The sequence below is a fragment of the Pristiophorus japonicus genome, chromosome 11 (genome assembly GCF_044704955.1).
Source record: "Pristiophorus japonicus isolate sPriJap1 chromosome 11, sPriJap1.hap1, whole genome shotgun sequence".
Classification (NCBI taxonomy): domain Eukaryota; kingdom Metazoa; phylum Chordata; class Chondrichthyes; family Pristiophoridae; genus Pristiophorus; species Pristiophorus japonicus.
The window spans coordinates 71,523,811-71,549,044 of record NC_091987.1 but is presented as its reverse complement, the minus strand read 5'-3'; the positions used below and the strand labels follow the sequence as shown (position 1 = coordinate 71,549,044).

The following is a 25,234-nucleotide window of genomic DNA, read 5'->3' as shown; positions in this document are numbered from 1 at the left end:
TTAAGGAACCTGAGGAACAAAAAGTCTGGATTGTATACTATTGAAAAGAGAAGGCTCAGAGGAGATATTATTCAAGTATTCAAAATTCTAAAGGTTGTAGATAAATTGGACCTGATATTCAAGATTTCCACTCTAGAACCAAGAACAGGCGTTCCTGCTTAGAAAAAGGATGATGCACAATTTTAAAGTAACCACACACAGAGGGTGGTGAACATGTCAAACAAATTGCTCAGAGAGGCAGTGAGACTTTTGTGGAAAAATCTATGGAAGAATCAGGTAGATAATAGAAGAAATGGGAAATTGACAGGTATTAGTTTTTTGGATTGGTTGGATGGCTTTGTACTTTCCTATGTTCCTAAAGTATAGCACTGAAATTGCAACACTCTTTTGTAAAATATTGCAACAAAATTATAACAATGCATATCCCAAAATATTACACTAAAATTATAGCAAAGCCTTTACTTAGGTATTTTACCAAATAATAACACACCTTTTGCCAAAATATTGTAATGCAATTACAAGGCTTCCATCACTAAAGCATCACACTGAATTTACAACGCTTCTAAAAATATTACACCAAAACTGTGATACTGTCACCTCTAGTATATATGTGCTCAAAAATACAAAAATGCCAGTTCAAAAATATTATATTAATAATTCATTTAATTACAACACTGCCTCTTAAATGTTATTCTAAAATTGCAACACTATCTCTTTCTGAATGTTAGAATGAAATTTCAATACCGCAATGTCTAATATCTATTATATATTAAATTCAGTATGGGATGCACATTTCATTGAAAACTATAGGTGGTCCTGTGTTGGGCCCTTTGCTTCTTAAAATAGCTTCTATTTTATAGTAAGAATAGATACCACCATCTGATTGCACAATTAGATACACGCAAATTGATCAAAATGCTTTCTGATTTTTTGTCATCTCTCTTTTTTGCCTCAGTAACTGAAATTTCTAATGTCCAAAGTAAGGATTAAATTAAAATGTATACATTTAAATTATAAAATCATTAAAATTATCCACTGACTTTTATTTTGTGTCTTTTAATGCCCACATCAAAGTTCTTTACTTGAAGAAAATAGTCTCCTAATAGACTGGGTTTTGACTCAATATTTTTGCCCATGGCTGTGACTCCATGAGCTGAATTTGGATTTTGCAGTCTGAGCATGTGTGGCTAATCCCCCTGGAAGCATCACCAGCAGTCAGCTGTACTTTTTGAACATTTTTCTTCATATTCTAGTGCTAACTACTCAGTAGGTTTTCTGCAAATAATTTTGAAAACCAAGAAGACATTTTTGAAAAGCCTTATTGAGGTAACATTTATATTGAGTATATTGTTTTCCAAAAGAAAATCTGTGTATGTGAAAGAAAGAGATAGTGAGCAAGAGATAGTGAAAGAGAGAGGGGAAATAACATCATTCTGATTAGACACCTGTTGTAGTTTCATTTTGTGTTTTCCATTAACTTTGGAAAATGTATTAAACTGAGGCGAGAAAGGGGAGAGAAAGGACGTCTATGGCTACAAAAATCAACGGGTTTCAATCCCAGCAGTTGCGCCCACTGGTGTCCTCCACATTTCTGGAACCCACCTGCCTTATACAGCCTTTTCTAAAATGTTGCACTAAAATTACAACACTGTCATTGGTTAATTATCACATTGACATTACAACACACAGCCATTGGTTAATTATTACACTGACATTGCAACACTGACTCTTCAAAAGTATGTCACCCCAATTAAAATACTACCTGTTCTAAAATATTACAATAAAATTCCAACACTTTTACCAAATTACATTGAAACTTAGCCTCTTGTTAATTTTTACATATCTTTTACAGAATCACAACAGATCCATTTCTAAATTAACTGAAATTACAATAATGTCTCTTCTAGATTATTACACTAGAAGTACAACACAGTCTCTTCTAAAATATTGCAGTGAAATTAAAACATTGCCTACTCCAACAAATTACACTGAAATTACAACTGTTCCTATTCTAACATATTACATTACATTTACAATACGGCCCCATTCAAAACATTTAACTCAAATTACAACGCAGCCATTTTTTATATATTACACTGAGATTACAAAACTGTTCTTCGAAACTATTGAACCCAAATTACAGTGCTGCATCTTCCAAAATATTGTAATTACAACACTGCCTTTTCAAATAAATTACATTAGAATTGCATCACTTTCTCCTAATTTCGCATTGAATTTACAACACTTTTACTTACCTGATATTACAGTGAAACGACAAAACTTCTAAGGTATTGCATCCAAAATACAATGCTGCTCCAAAATATTAAATCGATATTAGAGCACTGCATTTTCTAATATATTATGCAGAAATTACAACTCTGCATCTTGTAAAGAACTTCACCAAAATGACACCACCACCTCATCTAACGTAGCACACTGAAATTACAGCACTCCCGTTCCTAAATTATTACACTGAAATTACATATCTTCTTCTAACGTACTACAGTCAAATTACAGCGCTGCATTCTCTAAAATATTACACTGAAAGACATCATCGCTGCTAAAATACCACGCTAAGAGTATAATAATGTCAATTTTAAATATTACACTGAAATTGCATCACTGCCACATCTGAAGTACTTCAGACAAATTATAGCAATGCCTTCTCTACAAATCTACACAGAAAGTGCAACATCGTCTCTTCCAAAATATTACAGTCAAATAACAACGTCTCGTCTTCTGAAGTACTTCATTCAAATTGCAACACTAGTTCTAAATGAATATCTGCCACTTCTAAGTTATTACACGGAAAATACAACCTACCCCTTGATCGTATTATACTGAAATTCCAACATTGCCTCTTCTAAAATATTGTGTTCAATTCACAGCCTTGTTTCTTGTAATATATTGCACTAAAATTATAACACTGCCTCCTCTAAAATAATTCACTGTGATTACAGCAATATAGCTGCCAAAGTACCTCACGGAAATGATAACAAAATAGTGCACAAGAATTACACCAACGTTTCTACTAAAGTACTTTCCTGAAATGGCAAGCTTGTTTTTCTAAAAATAGTACATTGAAATTACAGGATTACCGTCTTCTCAACTATCATGCCGAAGCTTATAACGTTATCTCTTCTAAAGATTCTCATCCAAAGTTCAAGACTGCCTGTTCCCAAATATTAAAAACGAAGGTACCACACTGAAATTACACACCGGCTCTTCTAAGGTATTAAACAAAGGTATAATCCAAATATTAGCAGATTAAGTCCACATTGCTTCTACTAAAGAATGACACAGAAATTCAAAGACGGTGTCTGCTAAAGTATTATTAAGAAATTGTGTCGTTGAATCATTAAATCTAAATTCCAATAGTACTGAAGTATAAAACGAAACTGTCCTTATAATTAAAGCATTAAACAGAAATTCCGGAACTGTCTCAACTAAAGTGTTGAACCGAAATTCCAAATCTTTGTCTACTAAAATATTGAACGCCGTCCAACGCCGCCCCTTCTAGAATACTAAGCAGAATGCAGAATGCATCTTCGAAAGTATTAAAAGCCGCCCAACGCCGCCTAGACTCCGAGATAGAACTGCCTGTTCTAAAGTGCTTTTAAAAATGCCCCAAGATTTGTTGAAGGTTCTTACCCCTCTGTCCTTTTATCCTTTTTAGTTATTAGCCAACCCTGAAGAAGCCGCGAGATGTCAGCTTCCCTTGCACAGCCCTGAAGTTACTCATAAATCACTCTTCCAGCTCAGGATCAGCTGTTGGCTTCTTGAAAGAGAAAGGTATTCCAGCAAAGGGCTCAGAGACTGTGAAAAGGGGACAAAGCCAGTCATTTTCAGAATCCAGTAAATGTTACGCCAGAATCATTGGAAATAAACAAGTGAGCAACGGCGCCAGTTTAAAAAAAAAGAATCCTGTGTTAAAAACTTATATTAAAAAACATATCCAAAAAAGTATCTGGAGTGAACAAATCAAACGGTCCACACGGAGAAAATGAACGAATGGGAGAGTTCAAATACAAGAAGCAGTTTTGCGTAAAATGGCAGAGGTTAACCTGCGGCCCGCTCCTGTGCACATCTGCATTTCTTCCGGACCGTCTGTTTCCAGTCCGCTTCCCCTCGGATCACATTTCGAAAATTGACCGAAGTGGTTTGATGAACCACAATTCCCTCCTTGTGATTACTGGAGGGGTAGTCTCGTTCATGTAGATAAACATCGGAATAATTCATCTAAAGTTTAAAAGTAGGCCCTTTCCGATCCCATTTGCAGGCTGTCACAGAAAGGTTTTGCGGTTTTTCCGACAGTCAATGCTGGAAATGTGAAATATAAACTATCAGAAGGGCCTCAAGCTGAAAGGCGAACTTTCTCTTAATTTCAGATGACGGGCCCGCTCTCTATTCCCAGTATTGCCCACTTTCTGGGATACTCTGAAGTGGCAACTTTTAGTATCGGCTCCAGATGTTTTTTGGGGAATTAATTTTAAAAATTGGGACAGAAAAACAAGCGATTGTCAAAACCACGGATTGTATTCCCCTAAATAAAGGATTGATCACGGGGTAACACAGTCGATGGAAATTTCAACATTTCTTTGAAAAGGAAACCCGTTCGTACCAAGGTTCAAACGAAGTGCTGACCAAATGCGAGCGTGTTGAAGATTTCTGAAACAGGATGAAAAGCGCTGCAAACCCAATCTGTTGGTGCTGGGCAGCGGGACTCTGATCTATTTGTCTTTTGAAGCTATCGCTTCCATGTAAAAGTGAGGAGAGTTGTGCCAGTGTTTGGTTTGTTTGCATGTTATATCTCGAATAAATCAAAATAGTCACGCTCGATTCCTTTCCTCTTTAAAGAGCAGCCCGAGGAAAGCTCCAAGTGTCCACGGCCATCGCAACCTAGAAAGGGCTGGAGCAGACACCTGTCATTTACCTAGTCAATTGCGATTCTGGTTGTCCTGCATGCTACAAACTATCTGTGAATACGCATTCCCTCTTCAGCAGAGCTTTCCATATTCTCCCTACAAGAGGATGGCCGAGCGTTACACAAAAGCTGAGAGAAACGTCGTTATTTTGTAACGAGTTCGTTGCCTGTAAATCACCAAATGCAATTGTAAAAAGAATCCGACCCGTTTCTGCAGATGGAATTACAATGCAATAGGACTATCACTGGGAAATAGAAGGGATTGAAGGAGCGATATTGTCATGTTAATGTGCATGGCCGGCACGCTAATTATTCCTTGCATCAATATGATTGGAACCGTCTGCCTTATTGTAAAACATGTTTATTTGCATGCACTTCCTACATTTTTCTAATATCGGTCCGTTTCTAACTCTCGTATTGTAGGCGAGACAAACATTTTTTTCTGGATAATTCTGAAACGTTCCTGGCAGTGGAACCGATGCGCTGAAACCGAGCCGGTGTTTGACAGCGAATGAAAGGTGTGTAGTGAGAGCCCTTACACCAGACTCCTGGGCACAAACACATCTTTAACAGTCTTACAATTCAAAAAATAGAGCAGCAAGGTTTTTGTCAACTATAATTCTCCAAAATATAAAGTAGTTGCACAGAGAGCATTTTAGAATCCTTTTCAGCGATTGAAGAACTACAGAGATCCTTAATAATGAAATAATAAAAAATAAAATAAAATAATACATTTTGCAGGATGTAAGCAAAACACAGCAAATAGAATCAAATAGAATTGCTAACTGTTTCTGTCATTCTCTACAATGTTTTAATCTTGTTGGGGTGCACGAATATCACCTTGGATTCCGATAGGGGATTGAAATTGAACCTTTTTGGCAGAGTCTGGCTCCTGATTAGGGACTATCACATAACAGAGCAAGGTCTGCACCCAGGACTGTGACTGAATTGTGCGGTGATTGTGGTGCAGAAACAGCGGCGCTCTACGTTTAGGTATCATTCGGGCTGTTACACTGTTTATGTTAATGATCCAGACTAGGCAGGAATGGAATAGTTGGACTCGTCCACACCAAGTAACAGCAACAGAGGACATACCCGCCAGTTCAGACTCCTGGCTCGTTAAACAATCTGTCCAACAGCGGGTATGTGTCCACAGTGCAGAGCATAAATGCGCGACTTAACTCATGGTCACACTAATTCAGACATCGGGGAAAGGGAGCTAGCAGCTACCTGTTATTGCGAGCTTAAGATCTCAGCGTTCTGATTAAAAACTTAGCCACACAATGTCCGACCCAATAAAGCGGCAAAGACTATCCAGCAAACCTTACAGACCAAATAGTGGCCGGGTGTTATCCCTCCAGAAACAATCTGCACAACGGCAGCCTGGCCGCTTATTGAAAACAGTGACAGCGGGCAACACGTGCACAACGCCAGACACCACAGTTTTAAACCCTACTGTTTTTAAAAATAATTGGATATTTCCTTTTTTTCAAATGGAGAACAAACGGGATTTGGTCCTTCCACCAAGAATAGCATGCGTCCCTGAAAATGGGAGGGGGAAGTTTGCAAAACTAGTTTGGGAAAATAAAAGGGAAGTTTCTTTTTAAAGAAAAGAAAACTTCAGACGGATGATTGTGTCAGAGAAATGATGTAGTGCCGCACTTGTAGAGTGTAGCTGCAGTCAGAAAGATGTGTTGGAGGAAACCGAGTGCTATTCTTTTTTTAACACTAACCGGAATTGATCTCCATACACTGGCTTGAATCCACGTTGTCTGCAAGCTCCGAGTCCGGGCTCATACTGTCCACACTCAGTTCCATGGTCTTCTCGCCCCATTCCTGGATTTTCCTCTTTTTATTTGTCCCGATCAGTGCTTCCACGGAGAAGGCGTGAGCCCTTGAACTGAGGGCAGCTGCAGATCTCCTCCTCTCACTCATCGCCCGAACAAGGAAAGTCCAAGAATAAGCAAACACCAAATTTTCCTTCAAAGACACCAATTTGAGAAGTTGAGAGCCGGCAGTATGTACAGGAACAGTTTCCAAATTAAAAAAAAATCAAAATAATGGCTGCAAGTTCAGTACTTCATACACACAAGGACTAAAGAAGCCCAGAGCTGGTTACATCGCTCACAGTCGCAGTTAGCATGTTGCTGGCTGAGTGAGAGCAGTAATTGAATTTAGTCCACTTTCTGCCTCCACTCTGTCATCTCCCCCCTGGCTGATTGATGCAAACTTCTGCAGTATTTTACTGCAGGGGAGAGGTCTGAGTGTCTGTCAAACTCTCCCGCCCAATAGACACACAGCCAGCAACCAATATCCAATGACACGCCAGCAGAATTCCAAGACAAACAACCGCAAATTTGGACATTCTGTCCCCACCAGACACCTTGCTGCTCAGCGACCGAAAAGCGCTCGGATTTAACCGTTTGCGAACCGAAGGCGCCTGTGCACAAAGTTTGTGGCCAACTGTATTAGACGCGCTGCTATTTCCCTCCCACATATACCGTGTGCTGTTTTAAAATGGAACACAAGTGTTTCGGATTAACCGTTTGGCGACTGCTGACACACTTATGTTAATGCTGGAAATGCTATTAGTAATAAACTTAGACATAATTTTGTTGCATTTTCGAGCGCATTTCTGACCCCGATGGCGGTTGATAGAATGAATCCCCCAGGAACTACATAGATGTTGGCGCAACTTTTGAAGAGACACGAATTTTCTGCATATTATATCATTCTTACCCTGCTGTTAAGTGGTTAACTCCCATATGCGGTTCTCTTTACCCTTGCCACATTGAGCTGGAACACGAGAGCGAAATAGAGACCTCAGCTGCGAAATACAGTGCTTTGAGAAATAAAGCAAAAACGATTTTGTGTTCCAGAAATATTGAACCGTTACTTTATCCCCAGTGCCCCTGTATTGTGCACATCAAAGTGCATTTGGCATGATTCTCAGGACTGGAGCAGCGTTCTGCACTTTCTCGGTGGGATTTATTTTTAATCTAGATGAATCAAGATAAGCTATATACTGCTTATAGAAATTATTAAAACAAATAAAAGGCAGAAATAAAACACGTACAAAATAAACAAATATTTACCACTCTTTCATGTCTCCCTTGAGTATTCCGCATTGTTGAAAAGATACCATTTAGATTGTTTTTTTCAGGTAAACTAATTTTCGTTGGCTGCGGATGTTGTGTGCCACCGATGTTTCAATATTCAGTATTTTTAATGCATACATCCAGTAATGAAATGCACTTTGCCTTTGCGACAGAGTCATTTTGTGGGACCAATGGATTTTTTTAAATCAATGTGAGTCTAGTCACTTAAACCCTGCTGCGGGCTACGTGTACCAACGGGAATTAATATGAAACAGCTACTCTGGTTTAAAACAAATAATTTGCAAAATAAATTTCAAGCTAATCCTCTCTGGGAATCTCTTGCAAGGTGTACAGTTCAGCTGGCTCAGTGCTGACTGTTCTTGACGCCAAGAATTATATATTTTTTTAAGTGGTAGAAATACACACCATCTCCATCTGAATCTGTGCCGAGACAGGTTAACGGTTGGGGTTTTCTCCTGCATTTGCAGGTTTTTCTGCGTGATTTCACATTTCCATTGTTTTTCAAGAGCTGCTGCTGAAAGTGGAGCACGCGGAAACAGTCTGCCTCCCAGCCTGGATTGTTCACAATGCTACAAACGTCTTCATAAATTAATCAGTGCATCTTATTAGTTGTTTTTTTTTCCTGCTACTTAATTAAAACATTTTAGTTCGGAAGTAATCTAGAGTAAGCCCACAAATCAAGGTTCTAATGATTCAAATCAGCAATTAAAATCACTCCTAGAAAAACAAATTTGCAGGTAACCAATTAATTGCCGATAGTGACTATGGTATGTATATAAAAGCAAGTGTATATACTTGTGTGTATAATAGACGTGTGCATATGTTGTTTCGAAGGTGCAATGCGTCGTGTGCGCATATACCATGCAATAATAAACCATCAAATAAAGCCGAGCAGAAAATATTAGTGTGCAACAGGGGATCATTTCAGTATTGCCATCTCTCCGTTACCCAATTACAACTAATACTCAGCACCTTTTAAATTACTGCAAATGAAATCCACTGAACAAATAATTGTCCATTAAATAATTTTCCTTTACTCTTCCCTAGCAGACTGGACTGCTCCACTAAAGTTTTGCTCTTCCCGCTCCAAGGAACTTCCCCCCCACTCCTCCCGCCGAAAAACCTTGGTGTTACTCTGCAACAATGTGACCGGGAAGCAAGAATGAAGGAAATAGAAAGATACTGAGACAATTAAAGGAAATTAAGAACTTAAGGAAAGGAAGAATTTAAGAAAGGAAAGTGTCTCCCTCCAATACTGGTAACTTTCCTTCTTCAATATATTGCATTTCACCCAACGTTATTTTTGAAATAGAATTATCTGCAAAGAACACGGAATAGCTTAGATTTGATTTTTCCATTTGGCTTTTATTTTAATATTGAGTTCAAGGTCTAAGAGAGACACCATGCTTGTACTCTACTGTGTTTCTTGTATTTGAAGAGCAGGTTATATCGCTAGGCAGAGGAGTTAATGGCCCGGAACTCTCCGCAAATTGACGGCCCTTGAAAATGCGGAGTTGCCTCTCTTACTTTGGATGTATTTTCAGAAATATTATAAGGACCAGGAGGATAAATCTTCCCAAAATGTCCCGCTCTCTGTCTCTCTCTCTCTCACACACACACACACACACACAGACACGTCTAAAAAATTACTTGGGAATTAAATCTCAAATCTAATTTAGGAATTAGAGTTCTGCTAAATCTTTCAAGCTCTGTGAAATGTCATACAAAATAAGAAGCGTTCATATCTGACAGTATTAACATGGACAGGTGATGCAAACAGAAATTGCGGCAGAGCCCAAACAAAGACTTGAAGATGTGGGCTTAGTTATTAATGTAAAAATACAGAAATAGTGATTACAGTAGTCTGCGCTGATATAATAATCTGCGTTAATGATTGCAATATGATCGCGTTAGTAACTTGGATCTGAAAAATCTGTGCATCAATCATTGGAGGTGCTTCGGACAGTTTTACAATTCATTACATCATATTCCAGAGCTAATAGAGTGCATAACTGTTTCTAATACATAGACATATAGGCTGTATAACACTGCATTATATATGTGTTTCTATACTATATGCGTGTATACTATATGCAGTGTTACATGCATTTGTAATATTTATTAATACATACATATATATTTAACTATGCCTTTATTTTTGTATTGTTGTAATACGAATTGACTATTTTATTTGTGTTTTTTTAGCCATTATCAGAGACCAAACCACCCCATAAACAAAATGAATGAATTCTGGAATCTCTTCATGACCAACAGAATCGGGCTTGGACACAGTTTGGTGGCGGGCGCTGCCCAACATCTGTTTGACCCGATGACCCTCCCTAATATTGGATTATATTCTACAGATTGATGGTTACCTTTCGGCGCCATGAAATTAGGAATTTTTTGATACAAAAAATTAAACCAGTTTTACAGGACCTTTTTTCTCAACTGCGTTCTTTTCCTTCACGTTAAGCCCGAAGCTGTCATTTCCGTGCCCGGGGCCCTTATAAACTCTATACAGTGGACTTGGCCCGGAAACTATGGGATATTGAAAATAGTGAATAGCAACATGGCCACTGAATACACGAGTAATGGAATTGTCGGCAAGATATATAATGATTTGATAATTATTGGATAATTTCCGTATTCATGTAAATTTATTTTATGTCACAGAAGTATTGCGAAACCAAAAGACTGTCGTTACTTTAAAATCTATATTTAAAATAAAGTTGGAGACTTTTTCTGTGATGGCCGCGTCACATCTGACGGTGTCGGTTATTTGTGATTGTATGCCATGGAGCTAGGCCCGTCACACTCTCCATTGCTACTCAGCCCGAAGGAATACATATTCACAAATATGCCATTGATAAGGTGCGACACTGGGCACCAAACAGTAGTGAATCACACAAGGGCGATTACTGAGCGAGGTGCTGGGTTCCAGGCAAATCAAAGTGCCATTGCTGAGGTACGGTACAGGGCTGGAGTAGTGCATTATTGCTAGTGGAGTATTGCTCCAGCACGATCTTAGAGTGCAAGCAGCCCTGCGTGCGGCTCAATGGTTTGGCGGGATATTTTCGCAACATCGCATTCTATTTGTATCTAAAGAAAGAAAGCTAAAGAAAGAAGCTACATTTATACAGTGCCCTAATGGATCCCAAAGACGTCCCAAAGAGCTTCACAAGCAATGGCTACTTTGGGAAATATACATCAATGAGCGCGGCCAATTTGGGCACAACATGGCTGACACAAACAGTAAACGAGCGAAGAACCAGTTCATTCGATTCTGTTGGTCTTGGTTGAAGGACGAATGATGGCGTGGACACCAGAAAGCCCCGTGCTTTTCTAACTACGCCAGTTCTTGGGTTATCTCTGGTTATACAATCTAAAAAAGTTGAGTTCTGAAATGGATAGTGTTGGTGAGGCCTAACCCCAAGGATCGGGTCTAAAGATTCTGTAGAAGCCCAGGATTGGTCTCCAACCTTACAACTTATTCTCAGACACCTTTTATTCTCGGTGCTGTGTATTTCTAATGTTAGGGAGGGGATTGCCGAATCAGAATATAAAAATTCCAGAGCAAAATTACAGCCCATCTCACCCACTTTAATCACTGAAAGAAGTATTAGCAGAACAAATGTCAACCGCATTTCTACTTGCTGGAGAACAATTATAAAATGCCAGCTTCCCGAGGCCCTTGAAGGCGTCAATCAAAATATATCCCAAATAAAAGTCACCTCTTCCCGGCGGTCTGTAATGATCGCTGCCTGGTCGCGCGTGTTCCTGTTGAAAGTTATTATGGTTTACTGCAGCCGTCGGTCTGGCGAAACCTCACAATGCCCTGGTGTGTTGTTCTTGATCGCCTTTAACACGGAGCAGTGCAGAGCGAAGCTGCCCGCCTCGGTGAAGTGCAAAGTTCGTGAAGACCCGACAGCTGAAAGACTGCGCATGCAATTTGGGGTTTTAAAAAAAGTGGATTCGATGAAACCAAGGGTTTTTATTTTAGATTATATGGTCCAGCCTGCCCTATCAGATCAAAGGGAATTAAAGTCTCCCGGCTCAGGTCAGGATAGCCAGGCTTTCAGCAGCTTTACCTGGAACTAAATGAAACGAACTGCAGTGTTCCCTCCCTGTTTGGATAGTAGGTGGGTCAGGAAAACTTCGCTTTCCTAAAACCTAAGTCACATTGAACATTACCATTTATATATTTCTGTCCTCGTCTTAAAATTAATGACATGCACTCGGCTCGAAGGAAGTCAGGGTACATTCATTCAGAAAGTGTTTAGCTTTCTTTGTTTGGAACAACTTCATCTCGGGTTGAATAGCAACCGCGATCGTGATCGCGAGATATCAGATATATCAGATAAATGCTCAGGCCGAGAATCCTTCGATTCTGCGGTATAACTGATGAGGATTTGTATCGCTGTATAGTTGTTGGAGTAATCATACCTTACAGAACCTCACTGCATCCTAGGCTCCGCGATCTTGATTCGGCAACTGCCTGTTGGAATAACAATATGAAGGAATCTAATGGGTGTGTGTTTTTGCAGGTATACATGCGTTCCGTACAAACATTATTATATAAATCGTACAAACTGATCCTTTCTTCATTAACATTACCAGGGTAATGTCCCACGTGTTTTCAAATCCAAACCATACATTTTTTCCTTTTAACCAACCTATGGCTGAATCAAAGCGATGATTTACAAAATAAAAATACTGCAAATATATTTGTTTTTAAATCTTCGTAAATGTAATGGCTTTTCTTTGCAAATCCCAGGTTAGTTTTAACAGCGATGAGTTCTAGATTTTATTCATGACTAGTTTGGTTCTGCAAATGTAACAAACCCAGCTTACTGAATAGCTTTGCACGCCCAATCGTGCTAATATTTGCCTGCGCATATCTAATTATCGGCGGGGCTGTCGATTTATTTATTTTGATCATCGCAGTTTGCATTTACAGTGATCGTCAATTTATTGTGTAGTGAAATAGAAAACTTGTATTTTCACCTCTATCGGTTCATGAGGACAGTCTGGCCGACAGGAGGACCGTTACACCTTTGAACTGCGACGAACGCAGTTGATTAAAAACTTTCCTGTAAGAAGACAACACGCCTCATATCTCGGTGTAAGCGGAGTCTCTCAACCAGTGAGAACGAATAAATGAGAAACCAGAGAGAACGCAGGGTTAGAGACCGCGTCGGCTATTGAATTTCCATTGGCAATTAGTGGACTTTATTTACAACATTAATTAGATGCTTATCTAGGCTTTACCAATAACGTTGTACTCATTTAATACTCACGTTCTTTGAAATATTAAATATTAATTCTTAAAAATTTTTAACGGTGATATTTCATCAGATTTGTCGCGTTTTGTTACACTTTGACAGTTCAGGCGCGCATGGTCGCAGCGAAACTTTTAAAAAGACTCAGTGCCGCCCGAAACTGTATTTTTACCAACTCTTTATCGTACAGAATTTGCAAAGTGAACATTTACCAACGATACAATGTTACGCGGGTAATTATTGTTTAAGCAGATATTTAATGAACTCTTTAACATCATGTAATTGTTCAGCACAGTTAGCAGTGTCATTACTCCTAACGGAAATTACTCAATACTGAGGTAGATTGGACTGTAACTTTGACCGACATTAAAAGAATGCAAATTGGCAAGCTCCTGTTTTGTCTGGGTTTACACTCTCGAGTGAACTTTTATATATCGACTAAAATATACAGATAAATCGGAACCGATGGTTTTCACCGCCAGTTTCTTTCAGATAATCAGAGACTCCAGTGTTACGGGTGTACTCAATCAGGTTCCAGTGTTACAGGTATACCCAGATTGTTCCCAGTGTTACAGGTATACTCAGGCAGTCTCCAATATTATAAGAACATAAGGATTAGGAACAGGAGTAGACCATACGGCCCCTCGAGCCTGTCATTCAATAAGATCATGGCTGATCTTCAACCTCAATCCCACTTTCCCGCTGGATCCTCATATCCCTTGATTTCCCTGGAGTCCAAAAATCTATCTATCTCAGCCTTGAATAAACTCAATGATTCAGCATCCACAGCCCTTTGGGGTAGAGAATTCCAAAGATTCACAATCCTTTGAGAGAAGAAATTCCTCCTCAATCTTAAATGGCTGATCCCTTATCCTAAGACTATGACCTCCTAGTACTGGACTCTCCACCCATGGGAAACAACCCCTCAGAATTTTATATGTTTCAATGAGATCACCTTTCATTCTTCTAGACTCCAGAGAGCACAGGCTCAATCTACTCAATCTCTCCTCGTAGGACAACCCTCTGATCCCAGGAATCAAGCAAGTGAACCTTAGTTGCACCACCTATATGGCATCCATGTCCTTTCTTCGATAAGGAAACCAAAACCATGCAGTACTCCAGGTGTGGTGTCACCAAAGCCTTGTGCGATTGTAGCAAGACTTCCTTACTATTGTACTCCAACCCCCTTGTATTAAAGCCATGTTATTTGCCTTCCTAATTGCTTGCTGTACAGCAAACTCATAGGATTACATAGGATATACAGCACAGAAACAGGCCATTCAACCCAACTAGTGCATGCCAGCATAACCCTCTATTCCCTTCTCTTGCATATGCTTGTCCAGTCTTCCCTTAAATGCATCTATACTATTTATTTCAACCATTCCCTGTGGTAGAGAGTTCCACATTCTCACAACTCCCCAGGTAAAGAAATTTATCCTGAATTCCCCATTTGATTTCTTGGTGACTATCTTTTATTGATGTCCTCTAGTTTTGCTCTTCCTAACAAGTGGAAACACTCTCTGTCTCTATCAAAACATTTCATAATTTTAAGGACCTCTATTAGCTCACCCCTCAGCCATCTCTTTTCAAGAGAACAGAGACCCAGCCTGTTCATCTTTTCCTAATAGGTATACCCTTGCATTTCTGGTATCATCCTTGTAAATCATGCTTGCACACTCTCCAGTGCCTCTATATTCTTTGTACAATATGACAACCAGAATTGTATGCAATACTCCAAGTGTGGTCTAACCAGGGTTTGATACAAGTTTAGCATAACTTCCCTACTTTTTAATTCTATCCCTGTAGAAATAAACCCTAGTGCTTGGTTTGCTTTCTTTTATGTCTTTTAGTGATTTGTGTATTTGTACTCTGAGATTTATTTGCTCTTTTACCCTATTTAGATTCCTATTTTCTAAGTAATATGTGAACTCCCTATTTTTCTTACCAAAATGTAATACCGCACATTTATCTGTGTTGAAATTAATTTGCCATTTATAAGCCTATTCTGCAAGTTTATTAATGACATCTTGTAATTTGGTGCCATATTCCTCAGTATTGTCTATCCCACCACAATTTGATGTCATCCACAATTTTAGAAATTGTGTTTTTGATTCCAAAACCTAATCATTAATATCAATTGTGAACAACATTGGTCCCAGCACTGATCCTTATGGAACACCACTACCCAACTTCTGCTACTCTGAATAGCTACCCATCACCCCTACTCTCTGCTTTCTGTCTTGAAACTTTTGCCACTTGTCTCCTGACTCCGCATTTTCTAGCCTTATTCATAAGTCTATTATGTGGTACCTTATAGAAAACCTTTTGAAAATCTAGATAAATTACATTTACTGCATTACCCTTGTCCACTCTCTGTTACCTCTTCAAAAAATTCAATGAGGTTTGTCATGCAATACTTTCCCCTTTGAAATACATTATAATATTTTTGGTTTCCAGATGTTCTTCTATTTCATCCTTTAGTAGGGATTCCATTATTTTTCCTACCACCATTGTTAAGCTGACTAGTCTATAGGTCTCTGGACATGTTCGATCACCCTTCTTAAATAGCTATCCGCCAGTCCTCTGGCACTACACCTTTTTCTAACAAATGATTACATATGTGTAATAGTGCCTCGGCTATCTGTTCCCCAGATTCTTTTAAAACGCATGGATGTAATCCATCCAGACCAGGGGTTTATCCTCTTTCAGGTTGATTAGTTTATTTCTCTAGAGTTTAGAAGAATGAGAGGTGATCTCATTGAAACCTACAACATTCTTACAGGGCTTGACAGGGTAGATGCAGGGAGGTGTTTCCCCTGGCTGGGGAGTCTAGAACCAGGGTGTACAGTCTCAGAATAAGCAGATGGCCATTTAGGACAGAGCTGATGAGAAATGTTTTCACTCAGAGGGTTGTGAATCTTTGGAATACTCTACCCCACAGGGCTGTGGAAGCTCAATCATTGAGTATATTCAAGACAGAGATCGATAGACTTTTGGATATTAAGGAAATCAAGAGATATGGGGATAGTGCAGGCAAGTGGAGTTAAGGTAGATCTGCCATGATCTTATTGAATGGCGGAGCAGGCTCGAGGGGCCAGGTAGCCTACTCCTGCTCCTATTTCTTATGTTCTTCTGTAATATTTCTCCTCTTTTTATTTTAAACGTGGTTATCTCATTTCTAACCTCATCTTCTGATTGCATGTTCACCTGATCTGTCTCCCTGGAAAAGACTGAAGCAAAGTAATGATTTAATATTTCTGCCATTTCTCTGTTGCTGCCTATGATTTTATCCTGCCCATCCCTTGGTGACCCTATTCCCATCCTAACTTTCTTTTTTTATTTATGTGCCTGTAGAATATTTTACTATTTTGCTTTATGTTCTTTGATAATTTAATTTCATATTTCCTCTTTGCCTTCCTAATTGGTTTTGACTTCTCTCCTAATCTCTTTGTATTTTCCCTTGTCATGCACTCCCCTGCTGTCCATGTACTTAGTGCATGCCTCTTTCCTTACCCTTAATTTTCCCATTTTATTTAGTTGTCCATGGTGTCTCATTAGTTGTTTTTGTTTTATTGCACAATACATTTTCCTGGACTCTGTTGAACACCATTTTAAATGTTTCCCATTGCTGTTCTACATTATTGTTTGCAATATTGTTGTCCATTTTATTTTCCCAAGGTTCTATTCTAAGCCACTTAAAATTTGCCTTTCTCCAATCTATTATCCTGGTTTTTGTCATGCTTATCTCCTTCTCAATTATTATCTTAAAACATATTATATTATGGTCACTATTGCCTAGATGTTCTCCTACTTTTACTTCTCTTATTTGCTCTGGTCCATTCCCCATTACCCTATCCAGTAGCAAACCTCCCTTGTCAGGCTTCTTACATATTGGGTTAGAAAGGAGTCCTGTATACATTATACACACTCTGCATGTTTCTTGTACAAGGGCACCTAAATCTCTCTGAACACCAAAATTTAATAGTATCTCACCATTTAAAAAAAATAGTTTTTCTATTCTTCCTACCAAACTTAATAACCTTACATTTCCCCAGGTTATACTCCATCGGCAACCTTATTGGACATAATCAGGAATGGGCCTTTGCAGGTTCTTTGTGTCCTCTTCCCACCCAGCTTTGTATCATCACCAAACTTGGGGAGTCGAGGGTTATGGGGAATGGGCAGGAAAGTGGAGTTGAGACCAAGACCAAATCAGCCATGATCTTATTGAATGGCGGAGCAGGCTCGAGTGGCTAAATGGCTTACTCCTGCTCCTATTTCTTATGTTGTTATTACACTCGATCCCTTCATTATAAGTTTTGAATACAAATTGTAAATCGCTGAAGACCAAGCACTGATCCTTGTGGCACCCAACTAGTTATAGCCTGACAATTGTTCTATCCCTACTCTGTTTTCTGTCTGTCAATCAATCCTTATCTATGCTAATATATTACCCCAATCCCATGAGCTCTTATCTTGCATAGCAACCATTTATGTGGCACCTTATCAAATGCCTTTTTGAAATCCAAATATACTACATCCACTGATTCTCCTTTATCTACTCTGCTAGTTACATCCTCAAAAAACTCTACAGTTGCAGGTATACTCAGGAGGAGGACACAAAAAATCTGCAAAGGGACATAGACAGGCTAAGTGAGAGGGCAACAATTTGGCAGATGGAGTATAATGTTGGAAAGTGTGTGGTCATGCACTTTGGCAAAAAAAAAATCAAAGAGCAAGTTATTATTTAAATGGAGAAAGATTGCAAAATGACGCAGTACAGCGGGACCTGGGGGTACTTGTGCATGAAACACAAAAGGATAGTATGCAAGTACAGCAAGTTATCAGGAAGGCCAATGGTATCTTCGCCTTTATTGCAAAGGGGATGGAGTATAAAAGCAGGGAAGTCTTGCTGCAGTTAAACAGGGTATTGGTGAGGTCACACCTGGAATACTGGCTGCAGTTTTGGTTTCCGTATTTATGAAAGGATATACTTGCTTTGGAGGCAGTTCAGAGAAGGTTCAATAGGTTGATTCCGGGGATGAGCGGGTTGATTTATGAGGAAAGGTTGAGTAGGTTGGGCCTCTACTCATTGGAATTCAGAAAAATGAGAGGTGATCTTATCGAAACTTATAAGATTATGAGGGGGCTTAACAAGGTGGATGCAGAGAGGATGTTTGCACATGGGGGAGACTAGAACTCGAGGGCATGATCTTAGAATAAATGGCCGCTCATTTAAAACAGAGATGAGGAGAAATTTGTTCTGAGGGTTGTAAATCTGTGGAATTCGCTGCCTTAGAGAGCTGTGGAAGCTGGGACATTGAATAAATTTAAGACAGAAATAGACAGTTTCTTAAATGATAATGGGATAAGGGGTTATGGGGAGTAGGTGGGGAGTGGAGCTGAGTCCATGATCAAATCAGCTATGATCTTATTGAATGGCGGAGCAGGCCTACTCCTGTTCCTATTTCTTATGTTCTTATGTCTCTAGGTTACAGGTATACTCAGGCAGTCCCCAGTGTTACAGATATACTCAGGCAGTCTCCAGGGTTACAGGTATACTCAGGCTGTCTCCAAGATTACAGATATACTCAGGCAGTCTCCATTGTTACAGGTATACTAAGGCAGTCTCCAGGGTTACAGGTATACTCAGGCAGTCTCCAAGGTTACAGGTACACTCAGGCAGTCTCCAAGATTACAGATATACTCAGGCAGTCTCCAGGGTTACAGGTATACTCAGGCAGTCTCCAGTGCTACAAATATACTCAGGCAGACTCCAGGGTTACGGGTATACTCAGGCAGTCTCCTATTAAACCAGCAGTCATTATTGTAAATACAATCGGTAATGTTACTGGAACCGATCGATGGACATTAAGTCATTCACATTCATCTTCGACAGTTTTCACAATTATTCTTGAATTCCATGAAGGGCGTCTCAGAAAAATGTTAAATTCGTAACAGAATCACAGCGTTCACAACCTGTAAACATTTCGATTACGCGAAGGAAAGGAAATTTAGGGAAATAAATAATTGCTTCAGCAATATAAACGTTAGTGTCGTTATATAATGTAATCGAATGAACTGGCTTTACGACAGATACGGGTACTCTTTCCAGAAATATACCTTACAAATGAGATATTTTTTGCAGTAAAATATTTATTTAACTTTGTTTGGCTACATTTCCATAGTCTAGGCATTCGAGTTGTTAATTATAGCTCAGGGGATTCGTGGGTCCCAATTGCTCCGAACGGCCCCTTTCGGTTGGATTTTTGTGTATTGTTCTTCGTTTTGTACACATTTTACACATTAAACACGCTGTAGTGTCCTCTACTGGTAGAGCGGAGTCACACAACAGTGCACCTGGTCAGCAGAGAACCATCTCCTCACTGTACCTTACTGCACGCACTGAACTCCATCAACCTCGCGAAAATGGGTTGTAAAGAAAAGTGAACAAGCTCGAACACTGACTTCGTTATCGGAAACTATAATATATGTAAACGAATATTACACGTTATTGTATATGGGTCCAGTAGCCTCAGAGGTTGTGAGCTCAAATCCCATATTGTGAAATTGAATTTAGTAAATCTGGTAATTTGTGTGCTGAAATGACTCTAAAAGCGGCTGGATTGTTGTAAAAACTCAACTGGTTCATTAATGTGCACTAATATCTTCAGGGAAGGGAGTCTGCTGCTTGTACCCAGTGCCACATTATGGGCTGCCTTTTAATGCCTTCTCTTAAGCAGCTCTGTTATAAATCAACTGCTACAAAACAGAACAAGAGGAAAAATATCATCCAACCCATTGGCAATGACCCAGACATCAGATCAGGCAAAGTATTAGGCAATTCAATTTAATTCGACCGTATAAAGTCCACCTCGGTAATATCTGGGGACTGGTGCCCAAACCAAATTGAGCGATTTTTCCCACAGACTAGTCAAGCAACAGCCTGCCATAGTTCTATCCACCGAGTTTGAGCCCACACCACATTTTTCCATCGCCATCCTTTGGTAGATCTTGTTCCACTGGCAGATAGGCCTACCAGAAATGAGCACATTTATTCTTGTGTTATACAATCAGGGAATCCTCAAAGTGATTCAGAATCCTATGTTATCGCATGGCTTCAGGTCAAACAAGGCCAAGGAAACGTCTTGTTGATCACCATCTCTCATCTCCCTCATTGATGATTGAATACTCCTTTGAACACCACTTGGAAGGAGGCACAATATATATTCTGGGTGATGGTTTCAATATCCACCATCAAGAATGGCTCAGTAGCAGTGATTGAGCTGGTTGAGTCTTTAAGAATATAACTGCCAGAATGGGTCTGCAACACGTGACGAGGATACTAATACAGAGCAATCTGCTTGACCTCTTCCTCACCAACCTACCTGTTGCACTGCATGATAGGAATAATGACCACATAATCTTTGTGAAGTTTTGTATTCATGTGACGACATCACCCATTGTATAGTGTGGCATTACCATCATGGGATGGATTGAAAACAGATGTAGCAGCCTAAACTGGACATCTATGAATGCCTACAGACTGTATATTAAAATATGTAATCTCATGGCTCCATCTCCCTCAAGCCAGGAGACTAACACAAATTTAATGAGAAGTGTACAAAGGCACAGCCCAGTGTAGCAGCAAGCATACTTGTAAATGAGGCACCAACCCAGTGAAGCTACAACACAGGGCTACCTGGGTTCTAAGTGTTTGCAAGCATCTTCAGCCAAAACCACCATGTGTATGGTTTCAGTTACCTTCTTCCCAAGGTTCCCATCAATTAGGTTCACTTTTTATGATATTAATGTTGTTGAGTACACTGGACACAGCAAAGGCTATGGTTCCTTGAGATTCCAGCTGCAGTGCTGAAAACATGCACACAAGTACAAGCTAGTCTCTAGCAAAGCTATTCCAGTACAGCTATGACACTGAATGTGGAAAATTGCCCAGGAATATCCCGTCCACAAAAAGCATAACAAATCTACTCCAGCTAATGACCATCCTTTCAGCCTTCTCTCAATCATTGGCAAAGTGATGGAAGAAGTAATCAATAGTGCAAACAAGCAATACCTACTTACCAATATCTATCCTGCCTATGCTTAATTCAGCTTTCATCCAGAAGAGACCACATTGCAGACATGGACACAAGTGGAATGCAATGAGAATATCTGCTTTCAATTTCAAAGCAGTGTTTGCCCAAGGGATATGCATATAAGTTACGTAAGCATAGAACCAGGGTAGATGTCAGGAAGCTTTTCTTTTCACAGAGGGTAGTTCAACTCTGGGAGAGTGTGAAATCATCGTATGTGTTCAAAAGGAGCTGGATTAGTTCCTAACTTTTGTCAATACTGCAGTTTATAAAAGGTAGCTGGGGCATTGGATTGTGGAATAGTCTCCTGGAACATTTTTTGATCACCTTTGGGGATGAGAAGAATTTCTCATACTTCGTTTCTCTCATTAGGTGTTTTTTTGTGGGCATCTTGCAGGAGATTATGTGGTTACTGGTGGGTTAGGGGCAATGGGAATCATGATGCTCAATTGCACTCTGATGACGTACAAGCTAGTCTTTACTCATCTGCCATTTTCAAATGTTTGTATAGCATCAAGGAGCTCTAGCAAAACTGAGGTCAGTGGGGGTTCAATGGGAAAATTCTCCAGTGATGGAGTTAGACCTGATAGACAGGAAAATAGTCATGGTTGTCATAGGTCAATCCCTACAGTACCACGGCATCACTGCAGCAGTTCCTTAGGAAAACACCCTTGGCCAAACTATCTTCTTGGAGGAGATTTTACACTTACTGCATGTAAAATGTGTAACTATTCGGTGAAACATTATCAATAATCAAATTTGGCTATTCTCCAAGATATGATAATTTTAAGCAACATGGAAATAAGAATATACTACAGAACACAAAGTTAGTCAGGATCTGTAAAGTAAAAGACAAGCTATGACACCTTGGATGCCTTCCCTTCATCATAACTAACCCAGCTGCTGTGTATTTCCAATATTTTCTGTTTGAGATTTCCACTATTAGTTTTCTTTCCAATCTTATCAGAATGTTCTATTAATTGTATTTTTTTTTAATTACATACTCAGCATAAGCATCACTTGTCACGTGCAAATTTCAGAAAAAAGTCTAAGGAAATACACTCTTAACAGAGAGCTCTAGGGTGCAGATCTTTAAAGGAATGAGTGCAGATAGAAAAGACCTTAAAAAGACATGATATTTTGGACTATTTACATAAGGGTATTGAATACAAAAGCAAGGAAGTGATGGTTACTGTCTTTGGACATTAGTTAGGCCACAGTTGGAATGATGCATGCAGCAGTATCCTGGGGACCCCATTATATAGGAAGTATATTAGAGCCTTTGGCCGCCTGAGGAAAAGAGTGTTCGAAGAACAGGCCCTCAAATCTACCACCAAGCTCATGGTCTACAGGGCTGTAGTAATACCCGCTCTCCTGTATGGCTGAGATATATGTACATTAGACACCTCAAGTCACTGGAGAAATACCACCAACGTTGCCTCCGCAAGATCCTACAAATCCCCTGGGAGGACAGATGCACCAAAATCAGTGTCCTCGTCCAGGCCAACATCCCCAGCATTGAAGCACTGACCACACTTGATCAGCTCCGCTGGGCAGGCCACATTGTCCGCATGCCAGACACGAGATTCCCAAAGCAAGCACTCTACTCGGAACTCCTTCATGGCAAACGAGTCAAAGGCGGACAGAGGAAACGTTACAAGGACACCCTCAAAGCTTCCCTGATAAAGTGCAACATCTCCACCGACACCTGGGAGTCTCTGGCCAAAGACCGCCCTAAGTGAAGGAAGTGCATCCGGGAGGGCGCTGAGCGCCTCGAGTCTCATCGCTGACTGCATGCAGAAATCAAGCGCAAGTAGCGGAAAAAACATGCGGCAAACCTGTCCCATAGAAACATAGAAAATAGGTGCAGGAGTAGGCCATTTGGCCCTTCGAGCCTTCACCACCATTCAATAAGATCATGGCTGATCATTCCCTCAGTACCCCTTTCCTGCTTTCTCTCCATACCCCTTGATCCCTTTAGTCATAAGGGCCATATCTAACTCCCTCTTGAATATATCCAATGAACTGGCATCAACAACTCTCTATGGTAGGGAATTCCACAGGTTAACAACTCTGAGTGAAGAAGTTTCTCCTCATCTCAGTCCTAAATGGCCTACCCCTTATCCTAAGACTATGTCCCCTGGTTCTGGACTTCCCCATCATCGGGAACATTCTTCCCGCATCTAACCTGTCCAGTCCCGTCAGAATCTTATACATTTCTGAGATCCCCTCTAATCCTTTTAAACTCCAGTGTATAAAGGCCCAGTTGACCCAGTCTCTCCTCATTGTCAGTCCCGCCATCCCAGGAATCAGTCTGGTGAACCTTCGCTGCACTCCCTCTATAGCAAGAACGTCCTTCCTCAGATTAGGAGACCAAAACTGAACACAATATCCCAGGTGAGGCCTCACCAAGGCCCTGTACAACTGCAGTAAAACCTCCCTGCTCCTATACTCAAATCCCCTAGCTATGAAGGCTAACATATGATTTGCCTTCTTCACCGCCTGCTGCACCTGCATGCCAACTTTCAATGACTAATGAACCATGAGACCCAGGTCTTGTTGCACCTGCCCGTTTCCTAATCTGCCGCCCTCGCTTCCCCTCAACGGCTGTCTGTCCCACCTGTGGCAGGGACTGTGGTTCTCGTATTGGACTGTTCAGCCACCTAAGGACTCATTCTAAGAGTGGAAGCCAGTCTTCTTCGATTCCGAGGGACTGCCTATGATGATGATTAGAGCCCTAGGAGCATTGAGAAGATTCATTAGAATACCAGGAATGAGAGGTTATTACTACAAAGAAATGTTTGAACAAATTGCATTTTTTTCATTGGAACAGAGGTGGTTAATGAGGGGATCGCAGAAAGCTTTACATTATAAAAGATTTTGAGAGGGCAAATAATGAATGATTGTTTCCACTAGGTGACAACTTATTAGCAAGGCAGTATAGACTCAGTCAAGATTATCATTAGAAGAACAAAAGTGGAAGTTAGAAGAATATTTTTCTACACAGAAAATTGCTAGAATATGGAATGCTTTACCGCAAGTAGCCCTTGAGGCAGAAACTATAACATAATTTAAAAGGAAATTGGATAAATACTTGCAAAGGAAGAATATAAAAGGATATGAAGAAATGGGTGGGAAATTGGATTAGACAGCTCCAGATGCGTAGCTTGGATCAGCCTGTGCACAATGGGCCGAATAACCCCCTGCTGTGCTATACTTTCTGCATTGAGAGCACTTTTCACAAGTTCAAGAACACTAATAGTATCATAACTTATTGAAATATTACTATGACAAAATTAATATATTCTGGTCTAACTTTTGTTTAGGTGCTGCCTCTTTAAACTCCAGTCAATGTGCAGATAGAATTTAATAGCCAGCCAGTTAAAGCCAAAGTCGTACACTGGGCTGTCCTGATAGAATGTTGTGCTTGCTCTGGTAATCGGGTTGAGAGGCAGTCCAAGACACAGTTTTCAAATACATAGAATTTGTAAGTGGGCCAGATTGTTTTTCACTTATAATTTACTTTTGAATTTTAATGATTAGTTTTAAAGTTCATTGAGTAGTTTTTAATCTTGGGCTCAAATGGAATTCAATGGAAAGGATAATCAGGTGGGGTGTATAATGGGTGGCTGATCCCCAACCACCAGGTTTCCACTTGCGCCCAAGTGAAAATGAATCAGAGTAACTATCAGGATATTAAAAACAAATTCTGGTCAACCATGTGCTTTTGCAAAAATCCAATGAGAAAGATCATCTTTAAAATCTCAGAGAAACAACTGATGGCAATTTGAAAAGGATGGCTAGTTTGAAATTCCT

General features: G+C 39.9%; 1 protein-coding gene across 1 annotated transcript in view; it reads right to left on the bottom strand.

The window, feature by feature from the left end:
- tbx15 (T-box transcription factor 15) overlaps nucleotides 1-7,115 on the bottom strand; it is a 94,194-nt gene extending 87,079 nt beyond the window's left edge. The window contains exon 1 of the mRNA XM_070892956.1: nucleotides 6,658-7,115. Within this exon, the coding sequence (XP_070749057.1) occupies nucleotides 6,658-6,859 (202 nt within the window). The 5' untranslated portion in view covers nucleotides 6,860-7,115. The remainder of the gene's footprint in view (nucleotides 1-6,657) is intronic.
- Nucleotides 7,116-25,234: the final 18,119 nt, after the last annotated feature.